Genomic DNA, 18,385 nt, shown 5'->3' with positions numbered 1-18,385 from the left:
CCTTTTCTTTGTTGAATATTCACATCTTTGCCAACAACGGCTATGATCACAATTCTTAATTTTTACCAAATTTCTGAGTGTAAAATAGCATCTCACTGTTTACGATTGAATTTTCCTGATTACCAGTAAGGCTAAGCATCATTTTGTATTTTTTAATTGAAATTTTAATTGAGATAATTATAGATTCATATGCAGTTATAAAAAATAATACAGCAAGAGCTCTTGTTCATTTTGCCTGGTTGCTGCATGGTAATAGTTTGCAAAACTATAATATAAAAATCCACATCCAGCATATTGACATTTATGCATCAACCAGTCATACTCAGATTTCTGCAGTTGTACCTATACTCACTCATTTGTGTGTGTGCTAGTTTTTTTAAATTTGATTATTAAAATTTCCTTTCCTAAGTATTGACTGCTTATATCTTTTGATGTTTTTCTTTTAGATTTCTTTGTCTTTTTAATTGACATATATATTCTACATGATAATCTTTAGTTTGGGTTTATATGTCACAAATACAGCATCTCTGTTCTTTTTATTGTCACTTATATTTGAATTTTGTTATTGTGATGTTTTAAAAATTGGAGTAATCAAATTTAATAATTTATTCTGTTTTGAAACAAGCTTTTGCTATCTTGTTCAAGAAAGCATTGTTTACTGTGAGATCACAGTGCTCTCTAATATTTTCTTCTAATGCTTTTTAGGGTTTTCTTACATTATAGTTTTACATTATGGTTTTCTTACACTATGGTTTTATAACATTTATGGTTATATATATATATAAATACCTGAGGACTGGACGCAGTGGCTTACGCCTGTAATCCCAGCACTTTGGGAGGCTGAGGAGGGCTGATCACTTGAGGTCAGGAGTTTGAGACCAGCCTGGCCAACATGGTGAAACCCCATCTCTACTAAAAAAAAGTACAAAAATGAGCCAGGTGTGGTGGCGGGCGCCTGTAATCCCAGCTACTCGGGAGGCTGAGGCAGGAGAATCCCTTGAACCTTGGAGGCAGAGGCAGTGAGCTGAGGTTGTACCACTGCACTCCATCCTAGGCGACAGAGTGAGACTCCACCCACCCTCCTGAGACTGGATAATTTATAAAGAAAAGAGGTTTAATTGGCTTGTTGTGGTTCTGCAGGTTCTACTACAAACCAATTAAATGCTGGTATCTGCTCAGCTCCTGGGGAAGCCTCAGGAAACTTCCTACCATAGTGGCAGGCAAAGGGGGAACAAGCATCTCACATGGTGGGAGCAGGAGCGAGACTGGGGTCAGGGAGGTGCTACACATTTTTAACCAGATCTCATGAGAACTCACTTGCTATCATGAGAATAGCACCAAGAGATGGTCCTATACCATTCATGAGAAACACTTCCATGATCCAATCACCTCCCACCAGGCCCCACCTCCAGAACTGGGGATTACAGTTCTACATGAGATTTGGGCAGGGACACAGATCCAAACCATATCACCATCCCTCAGATTTGACATTGACTCCTCTGTTATGCACCTAAAGCCCGTGTACACTTGATATCATTCCTAGGCTCTAGATTCTGATCCGATAATCTGTTTGTCAATCCCTGCACATTACCACCTTGCCTTTATTACTACTGTAGCTTCATAACTAATCTGGATATCACATAGTACAGGTCTTTAATCTTTATTCTCCTTTAAGAATAGTTTTAGCTATTGGCTATTCTTGATTATTTTCTGACTTCTTTATGAATTTTTAAAGTTTTTTAAATAATTTTTCTTTATAATTTTGAAAGTATCATGAAAACTCCATTGACTTCTTATTGACACAGAATTAATTTATAGGCTATAAATCTTCTACTGGGTTCTGCTTTTAGCTCATGTTTTGAAATGCAGTACTGTTTTCATTAGTACTGAATAGTTTTAATTTCCAAATATTTTCCTCCTTAACAATTAAGGGGTTTTTTGTTTGTTTGTTTTTGTTTGATTTTTGAGATGGAGTCTCACTCTGTTGCCCAGGCTGGTGCCATCTCACCTCATTGCAACATCCGCCTCCCGGGTTCAAGCAATTTTCCTGCCTCAGCCTCCTGAGTAGCTGGGATTACCGGCACGCAACACCACACCCGGCTAATTTTTGTATTTTTAGTAGAGAGGGGTTTCACCATGTTGGCCAGGCTGGTCTCAAACACCTGACCTCATGATCCACCCTCTTCAGCCTCCCAAAGTGCTGGGATTACAGGCATGAGCCACCGTGCCTGGCCCAACAATTAAGACTTTTAGACATATGCCCCATCGCCCCAAAGATATGACAGCAGTTATTGTTTTCAATTGTCTTTTTCTTGTAGTTTCTAATTTATTTCACTGTGATTAGATAAGATGGCTCATACAAATAGATCTTTGGAATTTGTTCTACCTCTTCTCCTGCCCTAGTGTGTGATCAGTTTTTATATGTGTTTAATTAGATCTTTAAAAGAATGCAATCTTGGACTCCTGACTACATGGTTCCATGCCTACATCAAGCTTTTAAGTTACGCTATGCAAATCTATACTTTAACTAGTTTATTTTGTCTACTTGATCTACCAGTTTCTGAGAGAAATAGATTAACATCTCTCACCATGATTCTGAATTAGTTTCTCTTTGTGATTCTTTCAAATTTTGTTTTATATATTTTGAGGTCACTAGGTGTATGGAGGCTTATGATTTATATCGTCATGGTAGATTGTCAAACTACTCCTTTGCTTTCAAAGATCCACAGATCCCAGAAAGCATCTGTTTGTTCATGAATCACATAAGTAACAAAATATTCCAAACTGCAGGTGTTAGTATGTGATATGGTTTGGCTCTGTGTCCCCACCCAAATCTCACTTTGAATTGTAATAATCCCCACATGGCATGGGAGGACCCAGTGGCAGGTAATTGAAACATGTGGGTGGGTTTTTCCCATGCTGTTCTCATGATACTGAATAAGTCTCACGAGATCTGATGGTTTTATAAAGGGGAGTTCCCCTGCACATGCTCTCTTGCCTGCCACCATGTAAGACGTGACTTTGCTCCTCTTTTGCCTTCTGTCATGATTGTGAAGCCTCCCCAACCATGTGGAACTGTGAGTCAATTACACCTCTTTCCTTTGTAAGTTACAAAGTCTCAGTTATGTCTTTATTAGCAGCGTGAGAACAGACTAATACAGTATGCAATTAAACTACTCACTTGAGCCATGCTGCATAGTACTGTATGCTCCAAGTTGAGTAGCAATAGAAATGTATTTATTTTTCCTGTACACAAATACAGTATAGAAAGAAGATAACTATATTGTAGATCTTTATCATAAAAATCATTAAAGAGTTCCAAACTTATTTTTTATTGCTTAGCTTAAACATTATTCATTTAACATCAATCATTCTACTGAAAAAAAATGCCAAAGAATACAGTTAATTTAAAGGAAAATATTGTCTTCCACTATCCCCAGCCCACTTTGATCTCATTAGACCCCTCACTGGCCTCCAAATGTCAAGAGCTTCTTGAAGGGTTTGCTTCTTCCTGTATCCAGGTCTTCCTCTATACCTGTATATCATCTGGCAAGACCTGTTTCAAGACCCATTTGTGCCTCAGTATTATCTATGGGAAAGAACTCTGACATCAACTAGTCTTGGAATAAAATTCAACTTCAACACCTAATTGCTACACAACTGTAGAGAGATAAAGAAATAGGGCTAGGTACTTTCTGTGTCTTGGTTTTTACACAGATAAAATGAGGATAAGACTTGCCCCAGAAACTTAATTGAATGATTACATTTTCAAAAATGGAATAGGATACTCCTAGAACTTAGTTATTTCCTCTTTCTTTTCCTTCTTTCAATCTGTTGCCTGGAGAATGTAGTGCACTGTGATTCTTTTCATCTCTGATCTCATATTAACTAGACCACAAAGTCTAGTCCACAACTGGTTTCCCTTTTTTCAAATAAGTGAGTTTTGTTTCCCTAGCTGGACTGAGAAAGCTCCATGAAGACAAGGAATATTTCCTGTGTCTTTTTCTACTTCCTATAGAGCTTAGAACAATATTCAGTGCATAGTAAGAGACTTGGAAAACAGTTGCTTGTTGATAGAAGAAGTAAAATAAAACCTGCCTGATTAATCTTTCTTCTTTTATTTAACTTTTGGTGGAGATTATAAATAACAGAGGAAACCACCAAAATAACAGCAAAGAAAGGAGCCTGGAATATTAGACCCTTTCCCACAGTCAGATTCCTGTACCCAAGTCTTACTAACAAGGAAAGCAATAAATAGGGGAAATATATGCCCATAGCTTCTGATATCGAGTTTTCTAGGAAAAAAGTCAAATTTCTTATTTACTGCTTGACCTTGCAGATAAAAATTTGAATGATTTTTAATGATTTCCTTTCTTCGGAAGGTTCCTGTTGTAACAGGTACAGGTTCTCCAAGTGTAAAAAGGCATTGCAAGCAGTTATCTATGTTTAGCTGTGAACCTCTCTGAATCATCTTTCTGTCCATAGAGATTTGCAGAGATCATGGAATTAGGGGACGCTTCCAGGGGATGTTTGCAAATGAATAATTGAGTGAATAAATTAGTTAGGCACAATTATAAGCCAGAAATCAGAGTTTACACCCATGCAGACTGGGATGTCTCCTTTCAGAGTTGCCTAGTCTAGGAATACGCAACTGAGGTAGGCAGTGGCCTAGCCCCAGGGGAGCTCTGGTAGAGAAAGGAGCTGCTCTAACGTACTTAACCTCTATAACAGAGCAACCTGGTTCCTGCAACAGCTATAACTGGGGTTGCTTTTGATGCTGAGCTGGGCCAAGATTGACCTGTGGCAAAAATGTGAGCAGCAAGAAATCATGTTGTTAGTATTCTACCACCTTCCCTTTTATGGTTCTTTGCCCTTTCTCCACTTCCTGCCTCAGGTTTCCAGCAACTAAGCCACACACCCATCTAAGAATCAGCATTCCATCTGTCCCCTCCAAAAGAAAAGAGAGTGGGCAATGTTAGTACATTAAAGGTAATGAAATAAGATAAGAGGTAGGGAAAGGGGTAGAAGAGAACAGGGAAGAAGAAATGTCATCAACATCTATTTTATCTGGAAAAATGTAGGAGATATTGTGCTGGGCATTTTTAAGACCTGATCTCATTTAAATCTCATTTAATTCCTCCAATAACACCATGGACTCAGTATCATTATGCCCAGAGAAGTTAAGTAAGTTGCAGAAGTCCATACAGTTAGGAACAAAACACAAACCTCAAAATCACGTGTTTAATTCCAAAGTCAAAGTATCTCCATGACATATGACAAGTAAATAGTTCAATTAATTTTCCAAATGATATTAGAGAACTGACGGATACTAGCTTAAAATACAGAGTGGCCATAAGATCTGGCGGCACAGATAAATCATTTCTTACAGATTGAACCTACTTGATTACTTCTTCTGGGGTATGCTAATGATGCAGGTTTCTTCATTGAAAATCAGAGACACAAATAAGGCAATATGTCACATACACATGTATGGAGAATGATGAAATACTGCATCAATGAAATGCATTACTTGCAATTCTGCACAGCACATTGAGCTATGTATTTTTACCAAGGGACAACACAATGAGTGTTATCATGTAATGTCATTGAACATATCATGTATTTTTTATATCAATTATCCATTTATCTTGTAAAATTACCTGTGTTTCTGGACTTCATGGCTATCTTGTATAATCCAGGAATCAAGAGGTAATAATACCTTGAGCTCAAAGGAATAATTGAACGATTTTCAAGCAATATGAGAGAGAAGTAGGAGAGATATTTTGGGGGTAGCAAGAACTTCTAAAATCACAGTACACAAGTGACCTGTTCTCCTCCATTTGGTTCTGGGCCACTTTTCACCTTGTGCTACTGAAATGGTCTGACTATATTGCCATGTCATGCTGAATCTCCAAAGTTATCTACAGGAAAAGGACCTTAGAAATCAATGAGTCCCTGGCTGAGCACAGTGGCTCATGCCTGTAATCCCAGCACTTTGAGAGGGCAAGGCAGTTCTATCACCTGAGGTCAGGAGTTCGAGACCAGCCTGGCCAACATGGTGAAACCCCCGTCTCTACTAAAAATACAAAACTTAGCAGGGCATGGTGGCACACGCCTGTGGTCCCTGCTACTTGGGGGGCTATGGCAGGAGAATCACTTGAACTCAGGAGTTGGAGGTGCAGTAAGCTGAGACCGCGCCACTGCACTCCAACCTGGGTGACAGAGTGAGACTGTGTCTCAAAAAACAAAAAATAAAAAAGAAAAGATATCAGTGAGTTCCTTATCCAAAGTCCCAAAATCCAAGCTCATCAAAGAATAATCAGCCCTGCACTCTTGTTATTGACCACTGTGGTACCTGAGGTACCGTACTTGGATCACACACCCCTCTCTCTGCCACCACTCCTTCAGCTTAATATTATATGAAATAGAAAATGGCAAAGACTGGCGAAAATGGGAATGAAGGTTTGTTCCTCTTTTCTTAATTAAGCTGTGGTCCTTAGCACAAGTCTATAACATCGATCTTATCGAATCTCAATAAATGCTTACAACTCATCACTACTAAGAATCTAATTAGACATTTATTGCTTATGTAATTCTGAATTAATGGCATAGTAACAAGATTTATATCTCATATATCTGTTACACCTCAGCACTCTCCATTTTAATAATCAATTGATATTTCATTAACATACATTAACTATCCTATTAAAACTAAATTAAATGCTATTCTGATTTTATTTTATTAAATAAATGCTGGCAACACTAATGAGGTGCAGGCCATTTAAATCATGACAGGACCGCCAAATTTGCACCCCTCTGTTAAGTGAAGTAATTTCACAGTGAAAAAAATGAGCAGATGTGTTTCTCAAGCTGACAATTTCATAAATACTTCAAATGAAGTCATGATGGATTTTCAACCAACATCTCAAAAGACTAAGAGAAACTCTCAGATTCATTTTGAATAAGGCTGTGCTAAATATGCCTTAAAGAAAAAAATACCTCACCCTCATCTCATATTGTAAGGTCACTAAATCTGAGAAGAGCAAGATAGGGTTGCTTCATGAAAGAATTTCAGTATTCTGGCAAAAATACTTCTGAAACAAACTAAACTGGACTTCCTCAAACAGTTGAGTGTTTTGCTTTCGGTGCAGTACCAGATTTTGTTTCACCAAGGGAATGGAACTTAATAAATAAATTACTCAATAACTATTTTTTATTTAACAACTGAATAGCTGCCATGTCCCAAGCCAAATAGAACATGATTCTATCTCATAGGGACAAATATTCTGAAGCCTCTTCCACTTGCTATGATGGGTTATATGAGAAACTCAAAGCATGAGGGGTCGGCTGTGCCCTTAGGAAGTCTGCAGTCTTGTTAGGGAGGACCTGGAGCTCATCCATCAGGAGTCTGAACACACTCCTGGTGAATAAAGTCACCAAGTAGCCCAAGTTTCTTGTAAAGTTCCTGGCGTGTAAAACATGCTTAATAAATATTTGTTGAATGAATGAAAGCTTCTCTGGCACAATTAACTTGTGATTCTCTTGATCCAAGTCCTCATCCAGAATCACATCATTCTAAGTTCATTTTTCCACAATCGCAGACTCCTAGTCATAAAAGCCAAAAGGAAAGTTAGTAGAGTTGCAGTGGTATCTAGGTGCCAGCAACAATAGTCAAAAAAAGAAGTGGTTTCAACCATTGGTCCTGGCAAACAACTGTACTGGCAACTCTTCACTTATGTGCTGCCAAATTATGATAGACATGAGGAGCGTCTTTTTCTACAACTGAGAAGTCACACCATTCCAACAATGTCTGTAATTGAGATCATGTGCTGAGTGGGCAGTTCAGGTAAGGAATTATACATCCTGATTTGAATAGAACAGTCTCTGTTTTTATCCATTTCCTGAAGTAATTATTAATAGCACCAACTCTCAAGAGCGTCCTGGTTCAGATGATAAGTTATATAATCACCATGAGTACAGAATAAAGCCTGATGAGCCAGAGGTATGGGGCAAGATTTCTATTTAAGAAAGTAGTTTACACACACCACTTTTTTATCTTCCTACCTTTGTCAGCTATGTTCATCTTTCCATATGGTTAATGTTTTTAGTGCTCCAATTCTACAGTATAACTGTAGTTGTCTTCTGTGCTTTTTCTATATGTTGACTCTAAAATTAAGAGTAATTATGACAGATTATGTTCCTAATTATAAAATGTTCTGGTTTTCTTCTATGTGGGAGGAATATGGATATGTCTTTGAACAACACCGTTCTACTAAAATTCAGCCTCATGGCAAGGATCAAATCAAGGAGTTTCTGCAGGCCATTTATTGGAACTTTTCAACCTAGTAAGACAGCATTCGGTAAATCCCTTTAATTGGACAGAATGATCAGGGAGAAGAGATTGAGGGTGTTGGTCTCCTTGGAAAGTCTGATAGATGCAAGGTACTAGCAATTAAACATGTCTAGAGAGGCATATTTCAAAACAGAATAGAAATTCTTTGACAAGAATCAAGTAGATATGAAGTTAAGTTTTTTAAAGCATTGTACTACCAATAGAACTACTAGCCGAAATTTTAAAACATTGTTTAAGACTTAAAAAATGACACTTGTGGCGGGGCATGGTGGCTCACGCCTGTAATCCCAGCACTTTGGGAAGCCGAGGCGGGCAGATCACGAGGTCAGGAGATCGAGACCATCCTGGCTAACACGGTGAAACCCTGTCTCTACTAAAAATACAAAAAAATTACCCGGGCATGGTGGCGGGTGCCTGTAGTCCCAGCCACTCGGGAGGCTGAGGCAGGAGAATGGGGTGAACTCAGGAGGCAGAGCTTGCAGTGAGTGGAGATAGTGCCACTGCACTCCAGCCTGGGTGACAGAGACTCCATCTCAAAAAAACAAACAAACAACAAACAAAAAAATGACACTTGCTTCTTCCCCATCCTTCCTGCTTGAGCTGAAGCAGGAGGAAAAAGTTCTCTAGACCCCAAGGAGATCATGTTCTTTTTTTTTTTTTTGAGAGGCAGAGTCTTGCTCTGTCGCCCAGGCTGGAGTGCAGTGACACGATCTCAGCTCACTGCAACCTCCGCCTCCTGGGTTCAAGCAATTCTCCTGCCTCAGCCTCCAGAGTAGCTGGGATTACAGGCGCCCACCACCATGCCCAGCTAATTTTTGTATTTTTAGTAGAGATGGGGTTTCACTGTGTTAGCCAGGATGGTCTTGATCTCCTGACGCCATGATCCGGCCACCTCAGCCCCCCAAAGTGCTGGGATTACAGGTGTGAGCCACCACGCCCAGCCAGATCATGTTCTATAATTCTTTCTTGAGGTGTAGCCAAAGATGACAATGTAAAAGTAAGACTTCCCATAGGATAGAGCAAAGGGCTAAGGAAAGAAAATGTCTGGGAGCTATGCCCAGGGAATAGAACCATGTCCTAATCAAGGAATCCTTCCCTCTCTGAGATAATATCCTCCTAGGGGGATTTCAGAATCAATAGAGACTGGTGGCAGTCGTGAGTCCCCTTTCACCTTTCCAAATGGGCATGTTTATTATGGTCATTGTCCCTGTGCCATCACTGTATATTGGGTATGTGAGAGGCAGATGGCTTCTCCTTTTCTTTCTGAAGATTCGGATCAAGAAAAGCTGTATCTACACCTGATAAAGAGACTATCTCCTATCACCTGAAGATACTGGCCTTTTCCTTAGCAGTAAAGGTGAAGTCCAAATTACTGTTTAGGACTTCTGGTTGTCTTTCTTGGAGAACGGGTGAGTGTGTTCAGCTTGTGGGAAAAGGAGGATGTGAATAGCTGAATACCAGAAAGGTGGACTGTGAGAGTTTGTATTACCGTTCACCAAATATTTTTGTTTCTATCTCTGTGGTTCCATCTGTTGTAAGATTATAAACACACACCCCACATTGAATTCAAGAGTAGCCATGTGACGTGCCTTGGCCAATGAAATGTGGGTGAAAGTGATGTTTGCTATTCCTGGACAGAAGTGTTAAGGGACATGGGTCACCATGTCTGTTTTCTCTGCCATGAGATTGACAACACTCAAGTGAAAGCCTGGGCCCCCAGATGAGGATAACATACATCTTGGCTTCAGCTGACCTGTAATGGGTATTTAGTGTGAGGAAGAAATCAACTTTTGATGTTGGAAGCCACTAAAACTTGAGGTCATATGCAGCATAACCTAGTTCATTCTGATGGTCACAGCAATAAACAGTGCTAATAATATTAAGATAATGTAAAGATGATTCACCATAATGCCAAATAATGTGCCTGGACTGATAAAGAAGGAGATATAATCCCACATATCTAAAGGATAAAGCACTAAACACTCAGTGACACAAAATCTTTATACATTTGTTTGCTTCATAGTTGAACTGATTTTCTTATCTAGCATTTAGTTTTTCCTGGGCTTTCTAGTTGCCTTTCTTTTTTTCCTCTGGAGAAGTTTAGGATTATTGTTTTATCTTCAGTGTTCCAAAATTTCACCAGGATACCTCTAAGATGTCAGTCTCTTTTCATTTATTTAAGTTAGTGTTCTCTTTCCCTACTGCTTCATCTCAAAAATCTACCCTAGCCTCATTCATTATTTAGCTCTCCCCACCTCATATACCTACTTGCAATTTTCTTAGAATTATATTCAGTCCTTTCTCTTCATTAGATTATGGGCCACTGTGCAGGGACTGAGTCTGGCTCCACTTTTTAATCCCCCCCCCATGCCAGGCATGGTACCTGGCACAGAAAATGAACTCAATAACAAGATGCTGAATTTTTTACTTCCTGTATGCTTCCTGGTGACAAAAATAATTAATCACAATATAGTAAATCTAATTTTAAGATACAACTATTTTTTATCTCTCAGTAATATATGATGGACATTGCCCACTAATAAGACAGAACAGGAAACATGAATGGGTTCCAGTGTAAAAATGCCCTAACAGCATGAAACAGTAAAATGGTATTTTTCTGCTTTCTGAAGTTCAAACAGTGATGAGAGACAGCATTCATGACACAGAACAAGGCTGCTTCGATTATAAAAACAATTCAGATCAAGCTCTTAGAACAGTTTGATGTCTAATTTGACTTCCTTAACCATTTGACTTATGCATTTCACCTTTTTCTCTAGAACTTCTATGGTAGAAGAATTAGAGAAACCTATCTTGAAGTTCCTAACACAAGCTCTTAGTCTTAACAGCTTCTTCGGCATCATGTGGCAGAACAATCTTTTCCTCTAGCTATATGTAACCTTAACTATGACCTTAGTTAGGACGTCACATAGTGAGCAATACATGTACGGTAAATTTCAGAGCTACACGGAAGTTTCTCATCCCTCCAAAATATCTAATTGTTGGCTGATATCCCAAATAAGCCTTCACTTCTTTAACTCAGAACTTTAAAAATAAAACTTTTTTTTTAATACCTGGGAGGAAAGATCAGTTAGAATCCCAACTGTGGCACACCTTTCCTCCCAAATCAGGCTCTGTAGAAACTCTGTCAAACTTAGATGGTTCTGAGGAACAGTTTGAAAACCACTGCAAAGCTCAAGTCTATATAACCCTAGAGATACTTGCATAAAAATAACTAAATTATTTGGAGGTCCTTTTCTAAGAGAAGATTTTTCTCCTGCATGAGGAAAAAGCACAGTAGGTGTAGGTCCCTGGGCCATAGAAACCCTTCCCCACCCCACTCCACCCCACAAAAAAATAGACATAGAACAGGAAAACCCAAGGTTTTTTAATATGTCTCTCCTAACTTCTCAGACAGTAAACCTTGACCTTGGCTCCCTCCAGAGTATCCTCATATGCAGGAGCTTCAATAAGATCCATCTGTGTTTTAAGAGGGGCTTCATAAATACAAATCAAATTGAAGTTTTAGGCAGCCAAGAGTCTGCTAACTTTCTAGAAAATTCCAGTCCAGCCCCCACACTACCCAGATGCCTGCACCTGATTGGCTTTTTAGATAATTGATCACAGCTGGTGGCTTAATTGGGCCTGCCTCAGAAAAACCAGCTTCTTCTCGAACCAAGGCTTCCTCCTGCCATGGTGCCCTCGGGGCCAGTGAAATCACTGGGAGGAAATGTGACTCCCACTTTTCCATTTGAAGAACTTGGGGCATTTCCTAGATGGGGCTCTATGCCAGGGATCTGGTTGCAGCTTGGTGAGCTTGAGAAAAGAGTGCAAGCCTCCTCTCTTCTACTCTGACCTGAGAGAGCCTTGTAGTCTCTCAAAGTTTTGTAATTTGCTTTCAAGGTAGCATGAGATGGTATGTCTTTCTTTAATTCCAGTTCATAGTGAACAGTCACAATTATACAGTATCTTTAAATGTCTTTTTAATTTTATTTTACTTAGAGACAGGGCCTCCCTGTGTTGCCCAGTGCAGTGTTCATTTGTAGGCACAATCATGATGCACTTCAGCCTTGAACTCCTGGGCTCAAACAATCCTCCCACCAGAGCACCCGAGTAGATGGGACTATAGGTGCATGCCACTGCAGACTTTAAAGTGTCTTTCTATTGTATTTGAGTCATCCCAATTACAAGGCTTCTGTCCCCCAGTCCCATTTGATAGACCACTTGTCCATTGTGAGGAATTAAGTGATAATGACAAACTTGTAACCCTCCATTGTTGAAATAGGGGAAAGGAGCTGGCCATGGCCTGAAGAAAGGCCATGTCTTGCCAGAGTGGCCATGGGAACCTCATGAGGGACAAGAGAGCAGGCTGGAGAGCTCCAACTGTGCCAAGATGCACTCTTTTCAGGACATAGCCCAAGAGGCATTGTCCAAAAGGAAACCGCTTACTTGAGGATAATAAAGTAAAGAAGTAGGGTTGGAAATTGAGACAGTTAATGGAAAAGTTGGTCAAATTAGCAGGGCAATATCCAGAGAAATTAAGCATGTCAGAAACATACAATCAGAGACAAGACCAGGTGAACTGGAGCTACTCCACTGTGAACTCCAGAAGGCCCCATTCTCCTTGATGGTTAGTTATGTCAACTTAGGAGAAAACGTTTAGTTTTGGACTTCTCTGTGATTCCTATAGGATGGGCAAATAAAGACTGCCATCAAGAAGCTGAATATGCATATCTGAAGCTCAGAAGAGATCTGAGGTGGACAATGAGATTGAAGAATCTTTGGCCTATTGGCTATAGTTGAGACCATGAACACTGACGAGATTACCTAGGAAGTGTGAACAGCTGGGTAAAGAAGATTGAATGGTGGTTTCTTCAGAGGAACTGGAGAGAAAAATAGGCTCTCACAAAAATAGTCTCTCTCTCTCTGTCATTCTTTCTAACACACACACACACACACACACACGAAATGGCAAAGAGTATTACTTTCCATGACAATTTATCTGAGGCCAGAGGTACACACTGAGGCAAAACAAAACAAAAATAATTTACCAGAATAAACAAGTAAAAAAATTTAAATTTTCAGCAACTCCATCCAGAAATCAAAAGGCAAACTAAGTGTGGTAGAGACACCTGTTGCCAACCTACTGCTGTTTTTCTAGGCTAGGAGAGTCCTGATTTTGTGTGCCTTGCTCTGGATGGCCATATCTTTCATGGAAGATGGCCCCAGCCATGATCATGGGGTTCTTATTGCACATCCAATAATTGGTTAAGCATGGACATGTGGTCTAATTCTAGCCAATGAAACATGAGAAAACTTCTGGCAATTTCTGGGAACACTCTACTTGTTCTTTCAAAGGGACTGGTGGTGGTGGGGGTACTCCCTTTTCTAACTCTCTCTCTCTCAATGTTAATATGTCTATGTGTGACTCCTGGAACAGTGACAGACATTCTTGACCCTGAGGAGAGAAGACTGAGGACAAAAGCCAACATGCTGAGGTGCCCATCCCTCAAACTTTGGTGTTCTAAAGAAAGAAGGAATCTTCATCCTTGGTGCTGTCAACCAGCCACTGAATTACCGACCCTGATACCAACCTCTGGAGTTCTTGTTACAGTAAATAATGAACATCTTTATTATTTGAGCTCCTCTTTGTTTGGTTTTCTTCAACTTGCTGCCAGAAAAGCATTCTAATTGATACACTAATAAACCCACAGTGGGACAATTTATAGGTGATTAGTAATACATCTAACACAGCATTTACTATGTGCCAGGCATGGTTCTAAGAGCTTTAGCCCACTTAATCCTTATAACAACTATAAAAAGAAGATACTATTTGTTTTCTTCATTTCCCAGATGAAGAACTTCATTATAGAGAGGTGGAAGTACTTGTTCAATATCATGTAACTAACTAGTAGTAGAACTAGTATTACAAACACAGGCAGTCTGGCCCCCAAATCGAAACTCATAATCAGGATACTAGACGCTTCTCAGATTAACAAACAGGAGCTAGGTTACTCCTATTCAAAGTCAATTAGTAGGCAACTATAAGAACAGCAAAGGAGAAGTCAGATCAACAAAGTTTTTACTTCCTGTCTGATGACTTTCTTTCCACTTCATCTCCTCAACTTTGCCCAGGTTCTTTACGGTCTCCTTGCCCTGCCCCCAAGAAAAATATTCTCTCAGGTTCCAATCGACCCACAAAGGTGTAAATGACTAAATAACAAGAGTGTTTGGATTTTACCAGGAATTGGAGCCTTAAACCTAGCTTGAATTTTATGCATCCATCATGATATGGCCATCCAGAGCAGGGCACACAAAATCAGGACTCTCCTAGCCTAGAAAAACAGCAGTAGGTCGGCAACAGGTGTCTCTACCACACTTAGTTTGCCTTTTGATTTCTGGATGGAGTTGCTGAAATTTAAGTTTTCTTACTTGTTTATAATCTACCCAGAAAACAGTTCTGTAAAGTCACATTTATGGAGAGCTGAGATTACACAGAATGAATGAATGGTCTCTTTCCCCAAGGGGCGTATGTCCGATGAAACGAAATAAAGACCTAAACTGGAGATGATCATGAAACTAAGAATATAAGATACAGGTCACAGTGGTTGAATCTTGGAAGGGAGCTTGGAGGGGTGGGGTAGAGTGCACTAGGGAACCAGCTGAGAAGACTCTGTTTTCACCCTAAGTCTGTTTTTGTGCTATTCTATACTTGGAATTTTCCCCATATCCATATTAGGATTCCCCATTCACCAACAATTAGGAAAGACTAAAGTTCAATAAAATGTGATAAATCTCTTCTAGAAATGTAGGCAGAATGCTTTGAGAGTACAAAAAAAGTAAAATAGGCAAGGAAAGTATATTAGCTTGCTAGGGCTGCCATCGTCACAAAGCACCATACACCAAATGGCTTAAACAACAGAAATGTATTGTCTCACAGTTCTTTAATCTAGAAGTCTAAGATTAAGGTGTCCACTGAGCCAAGATCACTCTAAAAGCACTAGGGAAGCCTCTGTCACGGGCCCTTCTCCTCACTCTGCAATCATCAGGTGTTCCTTGGCTTGTATATAATGACATCTCTTCACATTATCTTCCCTCTATGCGTTGCATGTGTTCAAATTTCCCCCTTTTTAAGAACAGCTGTGACATTGGGTTAAGGTCTACTCTAATGACCTCATTTTAAATGGATTAGCTCTGTAAAGACGCCATCTGCATACTCAGGGTTAGGACCTTGACATAGGAATTGGGAGTGGGTCACAATTCAACTGATTACAGAAAGATATGGAACGCTTTCTGGAGATTTATTCCATTGACACAGTATTGACAGGGGGCCATTGTGAGGCTTCTTTTCTTAGAACAACAAATTTTCTCAGGCACTTGTGATAAGCAACTCCTCGACATTTTAACACAGTGGGATGACACCACATGGACTCAGCTTGAAGGGCACAACTTGGAAAACGGTAAATGTAATCTATGACAGGTGCATGTTAAATCAGGGAGCCTGATAGCTAAGTAGCAGGCTGTGTATTGTGCTGTGCACCCCAGCTCTGGCTCACTTCTCCCATGTAACTACACCATCAGAAAAGGCAAATTGTTGAAGCTTGAACACTTACAGGCAATTTCCATTCTTATGCTACTGATCATTGCATTTGTGGAAACATAAGGAGTCCCTGATGGCTGATTCAACATGTAACAATTTTTAGAATTTTACTTTATAAACAAATAATGTATCCTGCTGAATAGAGTGCTGCCTCTTGCGGACAAGGTAATATAAAAATCATGTTCAAGTTATGTTTACAATAAAAATTCAAAATAATGTTTTCTTTCTAGATGACATTATGAGTGTGACTTGTAGGCTGGAATGTTAAAAAAATGCAGGAAATTAGGGAACAATCATGCAGATTTTTTTGTACGTCCATGCCAAGAATATAAGCAATGGTGGGTATACGGTATAGGTAGCCAGGATTTTGCAATAGTAAGCCATATAATCATAAATTAATATGAATATCAACAATTTAAAATTTTTAAAATAGCAGTTACTATCACATACTTCCTTTCGCTATTCCAAGTATGGATGCCAGAAAATATAAGAAATACAAGTCAATCAGTCAAGAAGTCCCTCAGTTTTTGTTTTCAATAGATTGATCCGTTTCATAAGAATTAAGTAAATGATGCCATTTCAAATCATTATGGGAAAGATAGAGTACCTTTTTTTTTTTTTTTTGGAGACAGAGTCTTGCTCTGTCACCCAGGCTGGAATGCAGTGGCACAATCTCAGCTCACTGTAAGCTCCGCCTCCCGGGTTCACACCATTCTTCTGCCTCAGCCTCCTGAGTAGCTGGGACTACAGGCGCCTACCACCACACCTGGCCAATTTTTTGTATTTTTAGTAGAGATGGGGTTTCACCAAGTTAGCCAGGATGATCTCGATCTCCAGATCTCGTGATCTGTCCACCTCAGCCTCCCAAAGTGCTGGGCTTACAGGAGTGAGCCACCGCGCCCGGCCTAGATTACCTATTTGATCCTTACCTCAAACTGTAAATTAAATACCAGACATATTTACCAGAGGTTTTAAACATTTTTAAAGTAAAAAAAAAAATGCATGAACAATCCAAGTTTATGAAGGAAACTGATGAAGGTATATAAGAGGTTAAAACTCTTACATGTTAATGAAATTATAAAAATTAAATGGCAAATAATGAACTAGGAAAAAGTTTTTTGCAACACATTAAAAAACAGTACATTAAAAGGATGAACACTCCAACAGAAAAAATAATCAAAATAAACGAAAGGCAACACACACACAAAAGCTAATTTTACTAATAAGTATATATTGATATTTTTAAAGTTTGACTCAACACTGAACAAGCAAATACAAAGTAAGATACATTTTTATACAAAATTAGTATCTAAACATAGCAAACCCCAGCACTGTCATAGCACGGAAAGTCTGTATAAACTGCTAACAACCTTTCTGTGGGTCAATTTGGCAATCAAAAGTTATTATATCTGAGATTTGTATCTAACCTAAATTTATCCAGAAAGAAAGCATCAAGGACATAGGCTGTAGCAGATGTTATCAGTGTCCCTCCTTATCCTGTGTATGCATGCAATGTAGTTTCCAACTGCCAGCACTGGCAACTTCTGCCGGGGATCCTTTCTGGATAAGGAAGTGTGTTAAATCACAAATTAGGCTGGCTGGAAGTCAAAGGGTTAACAGCCCTGGAAGCAGTCCTCAACCAATGATAGAAGCTAAGGATTCCTCACCCTCAATGGGGACAACTGTGAGTTCAGAACAGACTCCCAGGGGTGATAGTGGAATGAGGCCTCAATTGCCCATGGTGGCATTAAGAAATCCTTGCTCATCAACAAATCCTCCACAGACTTCCTTCCTTTCTCTTTCTTACTTACCTTACTGATGTTTCCTGGATCACTCCCAAATAAGCTATTCAAATCCTTCTATCTAGGTCAATATTCAGAAGAAACTAACCAAAGTTATAGGCAAACATTTATCTAAAAGGATGTTCATCACACTGTTATTTGTACTACTAGAAATTGGAACTATCATATATTAATAATAGCAATTGTTTCATCAATATTATGATACAATATCTACACTTTAAAAGACAATAGAAGAATATTTAACGTCTTGAGAAGGCAAGTGATATTACATAATGGTTAAGAGACAGGTTTTGAAATGTGATATCATTTCAAGTTCTGGATTCACCAGTTGCTACCTCTATGATTTCCGACAGTTAATTAGCCTCACTAAGTGTCAGTTTCCTCACATGTAAAATGAGGGTGACAATAGTATCTCACAGGGTTACTGTAAATATTAAGTGAGATAGTTCCTATAAAGTGCTTAGCCTAGTTCCTGGCACATAGTAATAATATTTATCATCACCATTATTATTAATATTATATAATAAAGTACAAGTTTACAAAACAATATGTAGTATCATTTTAACACACACACATACATGTATAATGAGACTTCAAAAAGTTCACGGAAAAAGGGAATTAAAAGATAAATTA

At 39.1% G+C, this 18,385-nt stretch overlaps 1 protein-coding gene across 1 annotated transcript in view; it reads right to left on the bottom strand.

The window, feature by feature from the left end:
- Nucleotides 1-7,195: 7,195 nt before the first annotated feature.
- Nucleotides 7,196-18,385, bottom strand: part of ZNF365 (zinc finger protein 365) — a 108,010-nt gene continuing 96,820 nt past the window's right edge. Inside the window, exon 5 of the mRNA XM_032138159.2 lies at nucleotides 7,196-7,605. Coding sequence (XP_031994050.1) covers nucleotides 7,582-7,605 — 24 coding nt within the window. The 3' untranslated portion in view covers nucleotides 7,196-7,581. The remainder of the gene's footprint in view (nucleotides 7,606-18,385) is intronic.

This window comes from Hylobates moloch, unplaced genomic scaffold (genome assembly GCF_009828535.3).
Source record: "Hylobates moloch isolate HMO894 unplaced genomic scaffold, HMol_V3 SCAFFOLD_3, whole genome shotgun sequence".
NCBI lineage: Eukaryota > Metazoa > Chordata > Mammalia > Primates > Hylobatidae > Hylobates > Hylobates moloch.
This window is presented reverse-complemented; position numbering and strand designations above follow the sequence as displayed.